Source organism: Haemaphysalis longicornis, unplaced genomic scaffold (genome assembly GCF_048455015.1).
Source record: "Haemaphysalis longicornis isolate Haplotype H1 unplaced genomic scaffold, Haemaphysalis longicornis Haplotype H1 scaffold_3, whole genome shotgun sequence".
Classification (NCBI taxonomy): Eukaryota; Metazoa; Arthropoda; class Arachnida; order Ixodida; family Ixodidae; genus Haemaphysalis; species Haemaphysalis longicornis.
Genome location: NW_027526335.1, coordinates 67,789,723 through 67,806,898, shown reverse-complemented (window position 1 = coordinate 67,806,898; position 17,176 = coordinate 67,789,723). Strand labels below are relative to the sequence as shown.

Here is a 17,176-nt window from a genome sequence, read left to right as displayed (position 1 = left end):
ACCTTTACACACTGCCTGACTAAATGGAGAGAGAGAGAGAGAGAGAGAGAGAGAGAGAGAGAGAGAGAGAGAGAGAGAGAGAGAGAGAGAGAGAGAGAGAGAGAGATTGGTTTATAGGTGAGTGTGTGTGTGTGTGTGTGTGTGTGTGTGTGTGTGTGTGTGTGTGTGTGTGTGTGTGTGTGTGTGTGTGTGTGTGTGTGTGTGTGTGTGTGCGCTCGTGCGTGCGTGCGCGTGTGTGGGTGTGCGTGCGTGCGTGTGTGTGCGCGTGTGTGTGTGCGCGTGTGTGTGCGTGCGCGTGTGTGTGCGCGTGTGTGTGCGTGCGTGCGTGTGTGTGTGCGTGTGTGGGGGTGAAGGAGTTTTGTACAGCGACCAGGAAAACATTCAAAAAGCTTTTTGTAGATATTACGAGAACTAGTTTTCCAGTCATGACGTCGACAAAGAGAAATTTAAGGAAGCTAGAATTTGTGCGCTTGCTGCCCTGTTTGGACAAAGATTCTTCCGAGAACCTAGAAAGAGATATTACTGTTCATGAGGTAAAGCAAGCTATAGACGAGTTAAGCCCAGGCAAGACGCCGGGCCCTGATGGTCTCAGCGCTGTCTTATAGAAAAAGTTTAAAAATGATGATGTTAGCCCAGTGCTATATGCAAGGTTTTTGCCGAGTCTTATGACCATGAGACGCTTCCACCTTCTTTTCTGGTATCTCACACGGTGCTCATTCCGAAATCGGAGGACGAGGCTAGGTTGAAGCAATTTTCAGGGTATCGCCCAATTAGTCTGACCAATGTAGATTATAAGATTTTAATGAAAGTACTTGCCAGGCGAATACTGACCGTTGTAAAGGGCATTGTGCCACCAGACATGCGGAATTAAAGGGCGGTCAATTGTCACTAACATTCACACCACCCGAAGTGTTCTCGAGTGTTGTGACAGCCTGCAAGGTGCCGTAGCAATGCTCCAGATAGATTTGGAGAAAGCTTTTGACCAGGTGTCACATGAACTTTTGTTAGAAGTATTAGAGCACGTCAACGTAAGTGGTGTTATACTCAAGGGTGTTCGCATGGCCTATAGTGGATGCTCCACAAAACTCACCGTTAATAAAACGCTGAGTAAATCCATTCAAGTTAAACGAGGCGTGCGTCAAGGATGCCTGTTGTCTCCTCTGCTTTTTTGTGTATACACTGAAGCGTTTTGTGTGAGTATAGTTAATAATGAAAGCCTCAACGGCTTTCGCCTAGAGTCATGTGAGGTACGGATTTTAGCGTACGCTGATGATATAGCACTCTTTTGCGTTGATAGGAGTAGCATAAGCGTCGCTTTAAACACCCTCAAGTTGTTTTGCAAGTATAGCGACAGTGGCGTTAATTGGCAAAAATATTTGGGCTTTTGGCATGGACACTGTGAAAAGGCTCCGGATGTCTTCGAGTGTGTCAGTTGGCAGACGACGCCTGCGAAGTACCTAGGAGTGCCTTTAGAAAATTATACCGATAGTGACCCTTACTGGCGTGGGGGCAGGCCGTCGATCTGCGCGAAAAGGCCGAAAGATGGAAAGGCACTGGTCTGCCAATGTTTGCGAGAGCCTCAGTGTGCAATGTGTTTCAAGTTTATGAGTAAACTATGGTATGTTCTACAGGTATTGCACTGTTCGCGGAAGAATATACAGGCACTCCACCGTGTTTTTGCAGTGTTTATTTGGGAGACGACATGGGAACAAACGAGCCGCACGAACCTGTTTCGGCGTGTGCGCCTCGGAGGCCTTTCGCTCTCGCATTTGTTCTTGCGGCAGGTCGTCAATCGTTTGTTTCTGCGTGACATAGAGGAATCTTTCTTGCGCACTGCGTGTCAGATAAAACTAGTTGGGTCACTGCCTGATTTTATTGTATCGACAGCGTGTTTTTCTTCTGGCGCACCCAGAGGATATTTCCGCGAAGTAGTTCTTGCAGTCCAGTTCACAAGCCCACTTCACTCTTGAATACTTGTCCAGTGTGACGCTCAAAAAACTTTACCGAGACCTTGCGGATATTGTATTACCTGTGCCATTGTATAGATCAATGTACCGCGCAGGGCCACGCCAGAGTGTGCTTAAGCGTGTCAAAAGAATGGTGCTACAGTGAAATCTCGATATATAACGAACTTCAGGGGACCGCGGAAAATTGCTCGTTATTCTGAAAGGTCGTTGTAGCGAAAATCGCAAAATTTAAGACAACAAATAAAATTTAAATGCCTAAAACGACCTACCTGTAGAGCTGGGCATCCTTGAAATCATTTTTCAGGAAAAATGCACAAGTGATCATGAAACAATGTACGTTTGTTTAAAGTAGTTGGCAATTTTATTCTGGTGCGTGCAGCACGAGCTTCCTAGCAGGAAGGACTCCAACTCTTCCATATTCCTGTGGACTGACTCCGTGGCCGCGCGGTTTTCCCCGGAAATGTGCGATTTTAGTACGCTGTCCAGCACATCCGCAGTCGTCACGTGCTGGTTGCAGTCTTCGAGTGCTGCCGCGGCACCCTCAGAGGCATCGTCGTTCATGCCGTCCTCGCTGCCTTCTTCATCCTGAACGCTCATGCTCTGAATATTGTCCTGTGTGGTCAGCTCCGCTGATGTCCGTGAAGATCCAGCGAGCAACCCGAGCAGCAGCGGAACATAGAAAAACTCGAGGTGGGGCGCGAATAGCGCGGCCGCGGCTTTCTGGGCGAAGGAGGCCACCCATGCTTCATTTTTTCCCCTTCTCCTCGCCTTATTTTGTCTCTCTCTCGCGTCGGCTCGTGCATTCCGCGGAGCAAGTTGCAAGATGTCCTCTTCTGTAAAATGTCCTCTTCAGCATACGGCTCCGGTTTCCGCGATTGTTTAACGGAAATACAAGAATCTCCAGCCTTGAAAATATGAGTTCGTAGTACTGAGGCGTTGTTAACATGACACAGAACTAAATAAAACGATGGTTATTTTGAAAAGTTCGCTATTCTGAAGTACGTAGTAGTGAAATAATTTTACATTAAAACTATAAGCAGTCGGCGTGGGATTTCTTAAATGCTCGTTAATCTGAAAAGATCGTTAATGTGGTGTTCGTTGTACCGAGATTTGGCTGTACCACCATGGGTGAAGACATTTTTCTTTAAACTTCACGCTGGCGTGCTACCCGTAAAGACGTGGCAGAAAGACAAGGGTTTGTACCTTCCAGGAGGCGTTCAGTGTTATCCGTGCAAGAAACCCGAGTCGATCGAACATGTGTTTTTAGAGTGTTGGGATGGGGTATTTTTCTGGGGCGTGCTTCAGCGCACATTAAAGAAAGATTTCCCTCTAGATGCGCACGGAATACGGTTTTTGTCCATCGAAAGTGAAGACGGTGTACCGTACGACCTCGTCATGGTTCTGGCCCTGCACGGCATTTGTAAGTCGCGTATGGCCATACGCCATCGTGATGTTGATGCCAAACGCTCTAAGGAGTATTTTTCTGAGTCCATTCGGTTGATTATTGAAGTATGGAGGGCTCAGCCTGAGCCTCCAGAATGGTTGCCTGTGATGGAAACATTGACAAGCATGAAACAATTTTAGCTGGCTTTCTGCTACCCAAGTGTCGGCTAGCAGTTTTATCAATGTAGTGTTGTGTCGGTGTATTGTCAAAGTAAGGCAATAAAGAAACTCCCACCTCCCCTCGCGGGAACCCCTGTGTAGATGCGACGCATAGGGGGTTCACGTTGCAACGTTGGACAGCGGAGGAACGGCGCTGGAACGATGGAGCGGAGCGGCGCAGGCACCGCGTTTTGTTTTATAGCGCGCATAACGAGGAGGGGACGCGCCGGCGCCAGTGCGTCTGCCGCGGTTATGACGCAACACAATCCAACACAATCCACTTTAATCCAATCCAATTCCATCCAATCCAAATCCAAATCCAATCCAAGCCAAGCCAATCGAATCCAATCCAATGCCCCTCGCGAGAGAGAGTTCGCTATCGGAGAGGAGAGGGGGTGATCGGCGGAGAGCGCAGCTGGCGCAGCGAGGAGAATGGGGGAGGGGTGGACGCCGACAACGCCGGATGGATCCAGGGACAAGGCGAGTGAATGAGATGCGTTCGCATCTAAAAAAAAGACGTGTATAGCTCAATCGGTAGGACAACGGGCTCTCGCTCCATTGCGCTGTTCGTTCCAGGTTCGATTGCTGGCGGTGCCAGTAACTTTTATTTGTTCGCGGGAGTTTTCTGTTGACGCCAACCAGTCGGGAAAGAACCCTTCGGGGGTAGAGGAAGAAAGCTTCGCTTTAAAAATGGGTACAAGAAATTTGAGCTACAAATAATTCCAAGTACTTCCATAAGTTTTACGCTCTTTCAAGCATCACAAATAATTTCAAGTAAGGTCGAGGAATCGCACGTCAGACACGTCAGGCACGTCAGACACGTAGGAATCGCATCAGACACGTGCGCTGGCCCCGGCGAGCCCCAAACCGTTTTTTCATGCGTACAATTTAGAATCAAAACCGAAGAATACGGCTTCTGTATAGACGGTATTCGTTGAAAAGTTTAGCGGTCAATTTCTTCGCTTGGCAACACTGGAAACGGCCACACAGGCGGGTAAAGCTGGCTCAAAAATGTGTCTAAACATGGATGCCGCCACGATGCCACGCTGTAGTTGCCAGATCAGTAGTTGAAGAATTAACTCTATGCGGCCACAGACATGGCCGATGCGCCACGGACACGGCGCAGTCTGGGCCACTGCGGCCGCACGCCAAAGAAAAAAAAGACATCGGCGTGTGTCATCTGCTCCGTTCCAATCCGGTTCTGAACTGTGGCGCCAACAGAGATGTTAATCGCACTCACAGTGAACTCGACGCAATACTTTGCGTTCGGCGAAGAGTTCGTAACGTGAAACACAGTCATGTGTTTCACAGTCGTGCTTAGCTGGACAAGTGCCGCTATCCCCCGGAGCCCGACGTAACGAGTGATGGCGGACCACGGCCGGACTGGAGGGGCGGCGAGCGCGCACCAAGTGCGCGCCCGTCGCTCCTCTAGCCCGGCTGTGGGCGCACCGTGGCCTCTGCGACATGTCTGCGATCGGCTGCCGGCGGCGCGGAGGCCACGGGCGCACTCACACGGTTGCATGGAGGAGAAGGGGGGTGCCTGATCTGCGAGCCGTGCGCACAACGTCGCCTAGCAACAGACGCTTGGCCACAAATATGGCAGCGCACACTTGGTTGCCTGCATGCATTCCTCGCAATTGAATACCGAGGATACGCAGGAACGAGGTCCATCACATTTTGGGGATATCAGTGGCTATTTCACCTTTCCTGACTTTTAAGTGCGAATGCCCTTCTTAAGCGAGCCTGAATCGTCCGCCGCCGTCCGCATAGCAACAGCTGCGGGTGCGCGCGCTCCTCGTCTTCCTCGTCTTCCCTATAGCTACGGGGGGAGATGGGCGCGCGCTGCCTCGCCGCTGACATGGCACATACCCACGTGGGGGATCGTCCGCCGCCGTAGTCCGCATAGCAACAGCTGCGGGTGCGCGCGCTCCTCGTCTTCCCTAGCAACGGGGGGAGATGGGCGCGCGCTGCCTGGCCGCTGACATGGCACATACCCACGTGGGGGATTGGCCAGGAATCGGGCGTGAGAAGGGCTAATGCACCCGCTTAAAGGAGTACTGACACGAAATTTCAAAGCTGAGAACCGCTCTAGCAACAAGTACAACGACAACACAAATAGGTGTCTGTGAATAAATGCATCTTTCTTTCTTTGTAGTTGTGTGTGTGTGCGTGATCTCTCTTTCGCGAACATTACCGAACCGCGCAAATTCAACTCGTGCATTCGCACTTTCACATTCTTCCCCTCGGGGAAATGCGGGGAATTTTTTTATGGTGAGAAAAAGACAAAGGAAACTACTACATGTATTCGAGTTTAGATTGAACCCTCGTGCTTTTTGCGTGTGCGTTCTATTTAGAAGGTTGCCCAGGCAACCAGCACCAATCACAAGTTCTGCCTGCCTTCACCGCTTGCATACCGTGTGCAACCGTGTGCGGGTATATCGAATGTACCCGCACGAGTACCAGAGTGATCACCGCAATGTGTGTGAGAAAGCACCAGTCAACCGGTGGCACATCGTGTGGGACTGTGCCACCGAACCAAACGGCGCGAGCTTCGAATAGTATCTGGCTAAACTCCAGAGAGCCATCGAATCGACAAACAAGACAGAGCAGTCATGGGCCATGCAGCAGGTCTTCACCGCGCTCGAAATGCACGGGCTCCGTAGAAGGGCTAGTGCCGTGCAGGGTCGCTCAAAAAGGCGCGACGCCAGGCCACGCCAAGGCGGACCGTAACCTGGCTCGCGCTTACTGCAGGAATTGCTTCAATAAAGTATTCAGTCCAGTCCTAACCATCTTTCTCTTAATCTAGGGGCTTTGATTTTTCTGCATGGATTCTAGATTTTTTGTGAGAAATCGATCTTACATTAGTTCTACATTATTTTGGTGCACACGAAGTGTCGCAGGTTAATTTTCAGCCCTTCACTTCTGCGCGGCGTATAGCCCACTTGAAGCGTCGGCGAGTAAACGGCAATCTGAGCCGATTTTATCAAAGCCGTTTGACGGCGCGAAGTTTAAAAATGCCGGGAAATATATTGACATGTGTTCCACAGCGGCGCGAATAAACAGCGCGACTTCCTTTCAAGCGTAGTACCGTGAGGTGCATGCCTGTCAAGTTCAATGGCTCATTGTGCAAACAGTTGAACCTACACAAAACTGCAGGAATTCCAAAGAAGGAATTGTCGGATAAATCCTTGAACCTGTCTGCCATACACCGAACCCCGTTAAAGTCAGCTTCACAACATCCGGATTGCTGAGAAGACAAAGTCGGCTTCAGTAATATTCACAAAAGCTTTGCTCGGAATACATTTTTAAGGAACAATATAAGAAGTCTGATATAAAAATATGAAGGCCCTGCAGCCTTCTATCAAACACATCCATAAAACCCCACGTACAATCCTCCACAGGCTTATAGCTGTAGTATCACATTAGACTTTAGCGTGGAATATTTCAAACGTTCCTAACAAAATCCGCTCAAATGAGTGTGGAGGACTTAAGAGCCCCCTTGAACCTGAAAGAAATGCCGCAGTCGTGACTACATTATCTTACAGCAAAGCAGGAGGATAAAGTGACGGCAAAGCGTTGCTCCAGCTAAGCCTGTGGACGACTGTACCCCTACGGAGTGTCGTATACCGACCACCGTTAAAGGAGTACTGACACGAAATTTCAAAGCTGTGATAACTATGTAAAACGCTTCCTTTTTATCAGGAGATATCTCCCAGCAAGTTTCAACTGCAACAGTTCAGCGAAACATATTTAAAATCCATTTTAATCTTCGCCCGTGAGAAAGCCCAGAGCGGGCCGACATGGCATCATGTGCTACTTGCCCCAAACTGCCGACGTCGGGGCTCCCGTGTCAAAGCCGACGCGCTGGCTGTGGTTGGCGCGCGCTGCTCGGGCGTGTGTACACGTCATGGTTTTGGGACTGACGTCATGCTGCCCGGGCCTGTGGGGACGGCGAAGACCTCAGCCGGTCTGGGCGCGCGCGTGCGCTCGCTCGCGCGCGCTTCCAGAGAGAGAGCGATGCGGCAAGAATGGTGACGTCATGTGATACATCCTGTTATGGCGGCCGCTCGGCGTTTTTCAGTCGAAACCGAAACTGGCACGAATAAACGACGCTGTAAATGAATGTTTACGCTGCGCTTGACCGTCTAATCTGTCATTCTATGATTAGTGGGCTGGTAGGCACGCATAGCAGCGAAAAAAACGCAACACGAAAATTTCGTGTCAGTACTCCTTTAAAGTCAGTTCCACGGCGCAGATTCATTGCTCAAAACACATTTTCGCTACGGCAATACAAGGTGTTTTAGGTGAAAAAAAAAAGTGAAAGTCCCAGTCCTCTTATTGTTAGCATTTTCGCATGCGACGAAAGTGTGACACATTAAAGGGACCCTGCAACACTTTCGATAAACGCTCTCATTCTTTCCTTCGCGTCTGGAAGCACGGCGAAAGCTACAGTTATCGCCAGCACGGAGCGGCGCTGCGTGACTTGCTCGTCGCACCAGATACGCTTTCCGTTTCTGCTTTGTTTTGTGGCTTTATTTTTAAAGTTGCTATCTAAAAGTGTTCATTGCTGCAACTGAAGGAAAACCGGCCAACAGCGGCTACATGGCCTGAGTGACGTAATTCCGGCAGCCAAAGAACGTCAAGACCGGGAAAGAGAGGAAAATCTTTTGAGTGAGTTTACAAGTTATCTGATGAGCATAGAGAAGTATTTTTTTGCTGAGGTACTTTGCGAACCCATAATCTAAGTACTGGGTGGGTTGGGTGACTACATTCTGCAAGCCTTCAAGATATCAAAAACGTTGAAAAATGTGTTGCTGGATGGACGTACGCACGGACAGGTAGGCAGACAGACAGACAGACAGACAGACACAGACAGACAGACAGACAGACAGACAGACAGACAGACAGACAGACAGACAGACAGACAGACAGACAGACAGGAGGGTTTCTTCGTTTGTTCTAAAGAGAAACACTTTTCCGCGTTTAAAAACTGAACGTTCACATCACCCAGCTTCAGGCAAGAGGATAAGCACAGGAGAGAACTGAGCGCTGAAATTATTCCGCATGGCCCTTTTCACGAGCTGGAAAACCCGGTCTCCAGTGGAGCCGCACGCGAGAAAATGAAAAATATCACAGCTAGGGGAATAAGCACTCCACGATCACTGCGGCAACCACCCCGCAGCGGCTCGGAAGACCCAATAATAGCCGTGAAAAGGTCGCAACGCCCTTGGAGAGTGCACGTTCTCGGCGCGCTATGCGCTCCGGAATCCGTGCGTAGCTTGTGCGCAACACATACGTACGCGAGAGGCGGACACTGGACGGCTGTTCGCCGCCGTCATCAATTACTGGTTACATTAAGCCGTGCTCAGCTTAACGAGCACAGGCAGGGACGTTCGCCGCCCATTAGAGGGTAGAGGAGCCTCGAGCGAAGTCGGCTGGCTGCAATTAAACACGCTGCGCTGTACTTTCCGCGCGCACATCTTTGTACGCGCGCGTGAAACCCTCCTTTCGCGTTGGAGCGTTCCTTCATCAGAGCGAGAAAGTAGGGCTAGGGAACAGGTGTAACTGGGCTGAGAGAGTGAGGGGGTCGATAAGGGCAAGTGGTCACATATAGTAGTAGAAGAGACAGAGAGAGGGGTTGATTTTATTTGTGCAGGAGGTCCTTATGTGAAGTGGGAGAAGGATGTATAGGACGCAGGGGGTGATTGCTGTCTTGAACGTCTTGGGGTACATTGGTGTCCTAGCCTGGTGCACATCGGGGTGGGGTGAAAGGACCAGACTCACGGCTTTATGCTGCTCGTGCGAGGCCGCTATCAACAGAACAGCGCGCAATAAGAGACAGCGTGTAAATGTGCGCTTGCGATGCGCAAGCTGTCATCGTCCTGAGCTTTCAGAATCCTCATGAGTGTTTGGACAGCTCGCCTGCTAAAGTAAGGCCTTCACAACACCGTCCGAACTAATCGAATTCGAAACACGTCCGAACTTATCCAAAGTAATGTTTTAACTGACACCCGCGGCCAGAGAACTCAGTTGGAACTTCAGTGGACTCCCCAGAACCAGATCTACCGTCGAATACGAGGCTGTGTATATAAATCTTGACCATCCCTATGAATCCCGAAAGTACCGCAGAGGAAAAGACAGACCGTGGCCGAATCCCAAGATAAACTGCAGCGCCACGACGAAGGGGCGGGGCATACGGACGCAGCAAGCTGCAAACAGAAGAGAGCAATGGTGGCATTGGTGGTGACGATGAGAGGAAAATGCTCACCAGTGCAACCATTCTTAGAACCGCCACTCAAGAAGCTGAAGAAGTGGCCACAGCGCTGGCTATAGAACACAAACCAAGGCCATGACGATCGTTTCCGGCTCGCAGCAGCCATGCAGAAAATTTTTTGTGTTATCGGTGACTCCAGCAGCGCACCGCATCCTGACTGCAAATGCCCCAAAGTAGAAGGCCATTTTATTTCGAAGCACAGTACACTCCTCCCTCGCGGGCAGCGAATCCTCCGACGCGACGGCCTGCACACTCGAAAACTAGGACGCGGAAGGAGAACCCGACCCCACACCTACTGTGTCTTACCGTAACATCACCCAGCACTACGGGCTAGAACGTACAATCTATTCCGCCACCACACCCGCAATTAAGTAAAGAGAAAATACGGCTAACACTTCGCTTTGATTTTATTTATTTCGAATACTGTTAGCCCTTGCGGGCTGTTACAAGACTTCGCTTATTACTAACCAACACGTTCCCTCTCCAGGTCCGAGTCCACCTGCAGTTCCCTAGCCAGCATTCACCGTAATGCAAGTTCTGAGGGCATTCAGGCTCCGTCCACCACAGCATGTGTAAAATAAGAGCAGAGATGAAGTGTTGCGACGTCCTGGTGATACGGTGGTGGTTCTATTTACAATACGGCAATGCTTGAAAGACGAAGAAGCTCGGGCTAGAGCTGCTCACGCGAATACGGGTACCGATGATGGTGATGTCATCAGTGCAGCGATGGTGATGATCCATAAAGTTTCAACAGTCTGGGAATGAGTGAGTGAGTGAGTGAGTGAGTGAGTGAGTGAGTGAGTGAGTGAGTGAGTGAGTGAGTGAGTGAGTGAGTGAGTGAGTGAGTGAGTGAGTGAGTGAGTGAGTGAGTGAGTGAGTGAGTGAGTGAGTGAGTGAAAACATTTTATTGAGCCGGTGAAGTGGGAGTGGTTCCTTATTCCAGGAAGCCATGTGATGACCGGGCAGCCTTCGCTCTGGAGGCCAAAAGTGTCTGGACGTCCAGATCGCTGCTGGGCACTAGGTTCTCCCACAGCTCAGGGATTGGAAGTGGGGTGGAACAGGGAGGAGGTTGGGGATGTGCTTGCACTCTTATATGATGTGAGGAAGAGTACTAGTGTTGTGAGCAGAACTTGCGGTCGGCCGGAAATTGCGTTGGAAACGTGCAATGGAGGCGGACTGGGTGAGGTAAGGTATTGCTCTGCAGTCGGCGAAGTAGGGATTCTTCTTTTGAGAGTTTAGGATGTGGAGGAGGGAAGTGCTGTCGTTCGAACCGGTAATCTGTGGTCAAAATGTTTACGGTGTCGGGTGAATACCAACTAAATTTCTCAATGCGATAGCCTTTCTTAAAGAGCCCCGCTGAAAGCTAGGTTTCTCTCTCACTCTGAATATATTGGGGCGAAATTCAAGCGCATATTTCAGCTGTAGCGATTTGGTATCTGTGCCTTCGTACCTTGCATAGCCGGTGGGGAAGAGGTGGCATCAAACTTTGAAAAGGTGGTCGTCGCGCCTTCCCGGTCTCAGCGTCGGCGCTGTTTCCGACTGCCCTATACATAGGCGGCCATGTCAATTTCCCCACCGTCCCTATAAGCCTCCCTAGGGCCCGCCAAGCTTGTTATAGTGACCGCTCGCTTGCCACGAGAGGGGAGTGGCGATGAAAAGTAGAGAACGGGGGGGGGGGGGGGCACACAAAACTATCGCTGAAAATTCCTCCTTCTGCAGTTTCCTTCCTGTGGATGAAGACGTAACGCAGTAGCGGTCACAGTTATTGCATCTCACCGTCTGGTACCTACCAAGGATGTTGCATAGCTGTCGGACGTAAATTTGTGAAACAAGCTTTCCTTCGGCAACCCAAGCGCATATGCGCTCTTAGAAAGGTGCGAGAACGTAGACGTCGCCGCTGGGAGAGGCTGAAGGCACCATGACACGTCATCACTTCGGAAAATATACCGTGCCAATGTGTTCCAGGTGGTAAGCTATAGGGGACGGATTTCGCCGTGTCTTAGCCTTGTACAATATCAGCGGTCGACCAACTCGTGCCATTTTCTGCGGAATAACTCGTATTTACAGGTTCGAATTCAAAAGCAAACAGAATAAGCTACACCGCAGGAATGTCGATGTAGTCAATCGTTGCATTTATTTTGCAAAACGTTAAACGACGTTAGTCAGGTACTACGTAAAAATCGGGGAGTTGCAGACAGACAGTTCGCTAGCCTTGAATGCAGGCGGTACTCTTCAAAGGCGACGCGTTTCCTGCAATTCAAGTACGAAGCAGGTCATGCGACCGGCCACAAAGGCCTTCCTTATGTTGGCATTAAGCGCGGAAACGTCGGGTAAATACTTTGCGGTTGAAGACAAGACACGCTGGAACACCAGCCTAACCCGTAGACAACTAAACCGCCCTCCGCCCTCGGACCACCTCCCCCCTGTGCACGAAAGCAACGTAAAGTTTACATGGCCGCACAGTCGGTTAAGGTAGAAGCTGGCTAAGCTACAGTACACAAAATAAATAAAGCAACTACAACGCCCTTTTTGACTTGCTCATTGGTATATTAAAAACGCTAGAAGTTGTCTGACTCTAGTAAAAAGGACTGAAAAGCGTAAAGGACAATGTTAGGATATATTATCTCCGCAAAAAAATGGTGTTTGGCTTGTAACTGTGTAAGATATATAGACGCTCTTTCACCGTCTTGTTACAGATGATCTCGCATCCGGATATATACGTAGTACACAGCACTAAGTAATACGGGCAGTTAACACGGAGCCCAGAAAGCACACGCAATTACAGAAATATTAAACAATATATTTCGCACACGTATATGTATATTACCCCCTAGTTACGTCGTAGAGCTTCCAAATGTCTATAAATACTTTCCAAGCAAAAGAAAACATTCATACTTCAAGCGGGATTATGGCCCCTATATCCCGCTCGGAATTCACTTTCCTTTCCGGGACCTTTTACTGCTTCTTGCCGAGGTTTCATTGTATGGCGACCACTTTTCCTTTTAGACTTGCTTAAACTCATTTTCGCTCGCACCTCATCTGGCAGCGACGCCGCGCCGGTAAGGCCTCTTTTTGGCAACTGCGCTTCGTCTGGAGACGACACTTCGTTGCTGAACCTTCTTGAACTCCTTTCTGATGCCAGCTCCCTGTGCGCCGACATCTCGCCGCTGAACTGTCTAGCACTTCTCTCGGTTTGAAACTCGCTTGGCGGCGACGTCGCGTCGTTGTACTGTCTAGGACTTCTTGTTAACTGCTCTTCAGCCTGCGTCGACCTCCCGCTGAGCCTTCTTACACTTCTGTCATGGCGTGGCGGTGACGTCACGTCGTAACCCTTCCTTGATCTTCGTAAGCTTCTCGTCAACAACGTCTCGTCGCAACACCCAGTGATATGCGCCAGCGACTTGCGCTTATTCATAATGCGCGACGGGGGGCGTTCGAGCGTCTTCACCATTTCTTCGAGGAGTTCACGTTTGTTGTCGGTAGTACCGGCGGTCGGTGTGCGATGTACGCCGCTTGATCGACTCTCCGGGCTGGAGATCCGTGTCGTCTCGACACTGACGTCAATGGGCATGTGGTACAACAGCCAGGCCACTCCGTACACGAGTACCGACACCAGTGCGAAGAAAAGATCCTCGCGACCCTTGGAGCGCAGACCCGATAACGGGGCGGCCAGCACACCTCCCAAGCGGCCGAACGCGAACGACAGGCTCGCGACCGTTCCTCGCACGGGCGCGGGGAAAGCCTCGGTGAAGTACACCAAGTTGAAGACCGCGGTCACGAAGCAGGTGGTTTCGGCGGCGACCAGGATGACCGTGTGCGCGAGCGACTGCAGCGACCGACCGCTGGAGAACGCGATGCCCAGGAGGCTGCACGAAGTTCCCGTGCAGGCGAAGGCGGTGATCAGCAGCCGCTTGCGTGACGACCTGTTGAAGACGGGCAGCATGGCGACGGCGACGAACAGGTTGGTCACCAAGGGGACGTTCTGCGCCCACACTGTCACCTTCCGCGCCGCCGAGGCCACCAGAAGCGCGTAGTAGGCGAACATTATGGAGAAGGTTGCGCTGAAGCTCACCAGCGCGCGGCGTCGCAAGACGTTTGTGCTGAGCTTTGCCCGCTCCTCCGTGCCCGACATGAAGCGGAGCTTCTCTTCCGTCTTGGCCACTAGTACACAGGGGCCGAGCGGCCGGAAGCCGTTGGCCCTGGCCATGGTGTTCATGACCGATTCGGCGTTTTTCAGCCGCCGCTTGGCAATGAGCCAGCGCGGGGACTCCGTGAGCAGGAGGTAGCCGACGGGCACCAGGCCCGTGGGGGCAACCATGAGCAGCTGGCGCGCCATCCACGCGGCGTGCGTCAGCTGGCCGATGGCGGCGAAGGAGGCGTCGCCGAGCGTTAGGCCCACGGCGACGGAGAGGCCGTGCTGGACGACCCGCTTCTGGTGCGTGGAAATTTCAAACAGCAGCACGGAAGACGCCACGAAGAGCGAGCTGCTGGAGCCGGAGACGAGGAACTTGGTGCACACGTACATGTAGTAGGTGGTGGCAAAGCCGCTTCCGAGCGTGGAGATTATGAGCAGCGAGGCGGAGGCCAGGGCCACCGGTTTGCGGCCCGTGCGGTCCACCACGAACCCCGACAACGCCAGGAAGCCCAACGCGCCGGCCATGGTCAGTGCGTTCAGCAGCACGATGCGCCAGGCTCTCCCGCACACCAGGTTCCAGTGGCTGACGATCGAGGTGGGAGCGAACTCGGCGTCGTAGTCCCACTCGTCGCACGGCACGACCCGTGAGTCGTTGGTGTCGAGCAGGTTGGCGTAGGCGCTGCACCGGCTGTACTGACCGTCGGCCGCCCGAGGGATGCCCCACTCCTTCCACTCGGCCGTCGACACATTCAGGTGTCCTGGCGGTCTGCACCAGTGGTCCACTTCGGCCGAGATGAGCGGGAAGGTGAGCGTGTGGCAGTGAAGCACCCACATGCTCAGGGCGGTGAAGAAGAGGACGCCCCTCTGGACGTTGCCGTGACCATAAACCTCGGCGCTGTCGAAGTATTCGCTTGTTTCCACGTCGATGGCGTTCAAACCCGCTGGGATAACGTACTGCATGGTGACTGACTTGACTGGTTCACCTGTCTGCAGTGTTTCGGGGGCGCCGAGACAAATATTGCCGCGCCTCAGTAGACGCGGAGAAATGAGGCGGCCTTTCAGTGTTCCAATCTGCTTCTTCTCTTTCTTTCTTCTTATCACGCACACCACGCGCGCGAGGTTACAATAAAAGTGCCGTCGTAGGTTTTACACGTTTCATCTGCGGCGCATATTTCCTTTGCGCCGTAAACGTAATGAATTGCTACCATCTGCCCCCCCCCCCCCTTTCCAAAAAAATTCCCCCGCAACTCCCCGAAGGGAATCGTGCAGAAATGCGAATGCATTGGGTGCACCGATGAGTGTGTTGCGAGTAATGGCGTAATTAATGACGAGAGTGTGAACGTAATCATTTATTCATCAGCACCTGTTTGTGTTATCGTTGTACCTGACGGCCACAATCACTGCCCTGTGATCGCGAAAGTGCACGGTTCAAAGGGTCTTTGAGAAGCATACGCGCGTCACAGTTTCGCGTAAAGACCAGATCAATGCAACTCCCGTGAATGGTAGTGGGGCACGTGTCGAAGCCGGCAGAGAGACAATGCATAGAGTGCCTGGTCTGCATGTACTCGACCAGCCACTCGCCACTCTTCTTGCGCACGTCAACGTTGAAGTCGCCAACCAAGACTATGGGGTGAGAGGGTTTGGAGCGCACGCGCACACTTTCCATAGCCGCGTCCAGAAATGCATTCGCATTTACGACGACGACGACGACGAAGGCAGAACTACGAGGCGCGAGCGCACGTGCGCGCGCTCACGTGCGCTCGCGCTGGAGGAATGCAGGCGCACGCCGGCCAACGGAGCAAAACAACCCCCGGCTAATAAATGCATTCGCATTTTAAAAAAATTAAACTTCGTATTCATGCTTTCCGAAGGCGCAAGCGTTCTTCACCCCAGCTGAGCCTGAAGGGGTGGGCAAGATTCCGTCTCCTTGCAGGTACAAGCCAGCTACTTCCTGTACGCACTTAGCGCCATCTGCTGGTTTGCTTCAAATGCTCCTTGTATTGCTTCGAGCAACTGCTAAACAACGAGTTGCTGTAGTTTGTTTTTGCTTTCAAAACGGTTTCAGTATTCCAGAGGTAGAATCATGAGTTTCGGCGCCGACGACCCCAGTTCGAACCCCACCAGTGCCGAAATTTGTGCGAGACCCATGATTTTTTTTTTTTTTTTTCAGTGGAAAGTGTTCGTTCGCCTCAGTTCTACTTACTCTTTTGGAAAATAAAGGTGCATCGTTATTTTTTATTTCGGTTTTGTGGCGGGACGCGGCATATCAACCCGTTTACATAACTTTCTGCATCGCACAGGAAGTGACTGGCTTGTACCCATCTCGGAACCAAATATCGCGTAAGGTGGTGTAGAGTCAGTTTCGCATAGAAATGGCGCATACCCACACAGGGGGATTGTACAAGGTAGCCAATAAATAATATACGGAGCAGAAGAAAAGCTTTAGACCGATTCGAGGAGAAAAAGAAAAAGGGGAGAGAATAAAATGTCGACCTGGGGCGGAATTCTCTAAAACGAGAGGCTGTCGTTTTGAGACGACGCGATAGCGACATGCAAATGCATGTGTTCTCGGGCGGGGGCGCCGCTTTGATGTGTGGAGGAGGTACGGTGTCGCTTTGCGGCCTTGTGCGAGTGCACTTCGCGGGGATTGCCGTCTCTCCTCCACACCTCAAAGCGACGCCCCCGCCCGAGAACACATGCATTTGCATGGCGCGACCGCGTCGTTTCAAAACGACGGCCTCTCGTTTAAGAGAATTCGGTCCCTTATCTGAACAGTCTTAGCATGGCAGGCGAGCCGTCTCTGAAATGAATTGGTGGACGACGTTACAGACGTCCATGTCGCCCTGGTCCAGCTTTATGGCCCCCGAAAGACAAATTGAGACAGCGGCAGCCCTAGGCATCGCTGGGGAGTCTCCAGCAGCCTTCTTCGAGGATTGAAGAATCATCGGCAAAAAAGGCGGAAATGTTCTTGATATTTAATTCCTTTTTCAAAGATGGCACTACGGAGTGGTCATCAGGTTTGCCCGATATAGGTATCGATTAGGTGAAGGAACCCCACAACGAAAAAAGGTCAGCAATACTTCCCACGAGCGAGTTTGGCGAAGGCTTCTTTTCCGGCGGAACCTGAGGTGTTAAAGCTCAAAAGACGTGAGCATCGCTTGACCTGGGGCATCTTTGGCCGACAGGCACACTGGCGAT

General features: G+C 51.5%; 1 protein-coding gene across 1 annotated transcript; it reads right to left on the bottom strand.

The window, feature by feature from the left end:
- Window positions 1–1,495: 1,495 nt before the first annotated feature.
- Window positions 1,496–14,938, bottom strand: LOC144175258 (solute carrier family 22 member 7-like). Its single transcript, XM_077704354.1, has 2 exons — window positions 13,403–14,938; window positions 1,496–1,522 (listed from the first exon to the last, which is right to left on the bottom strand). The coding sequence occupies exons 1-2, from the start codon at window positions 14,936–14,938 to the stop codon at window positions 1,496–1,498; spliced, it is 1,563 nt and encodes a 520-aa protein (XP_077560480.1).
- Window positions 14,939–17,176: the final 2,238 nt, after the last annotated feature.

Coding starts and splice junctions, on each gene's coding strand:
- LOC144175258 (XM_077704354.1), bottom strand. CDS start 14,938: ATGCAGTACGTTATCCCAGCGGGTTTGAACGCCATCGACGTGGAAACA. Junction 1,523..13,402: donor TGTACCACATGCCCATTGAC/GTCAGTGTCGAG, acceptor CTTTTCGCGCAG/ATCGACGGCCTGCCCCCACG.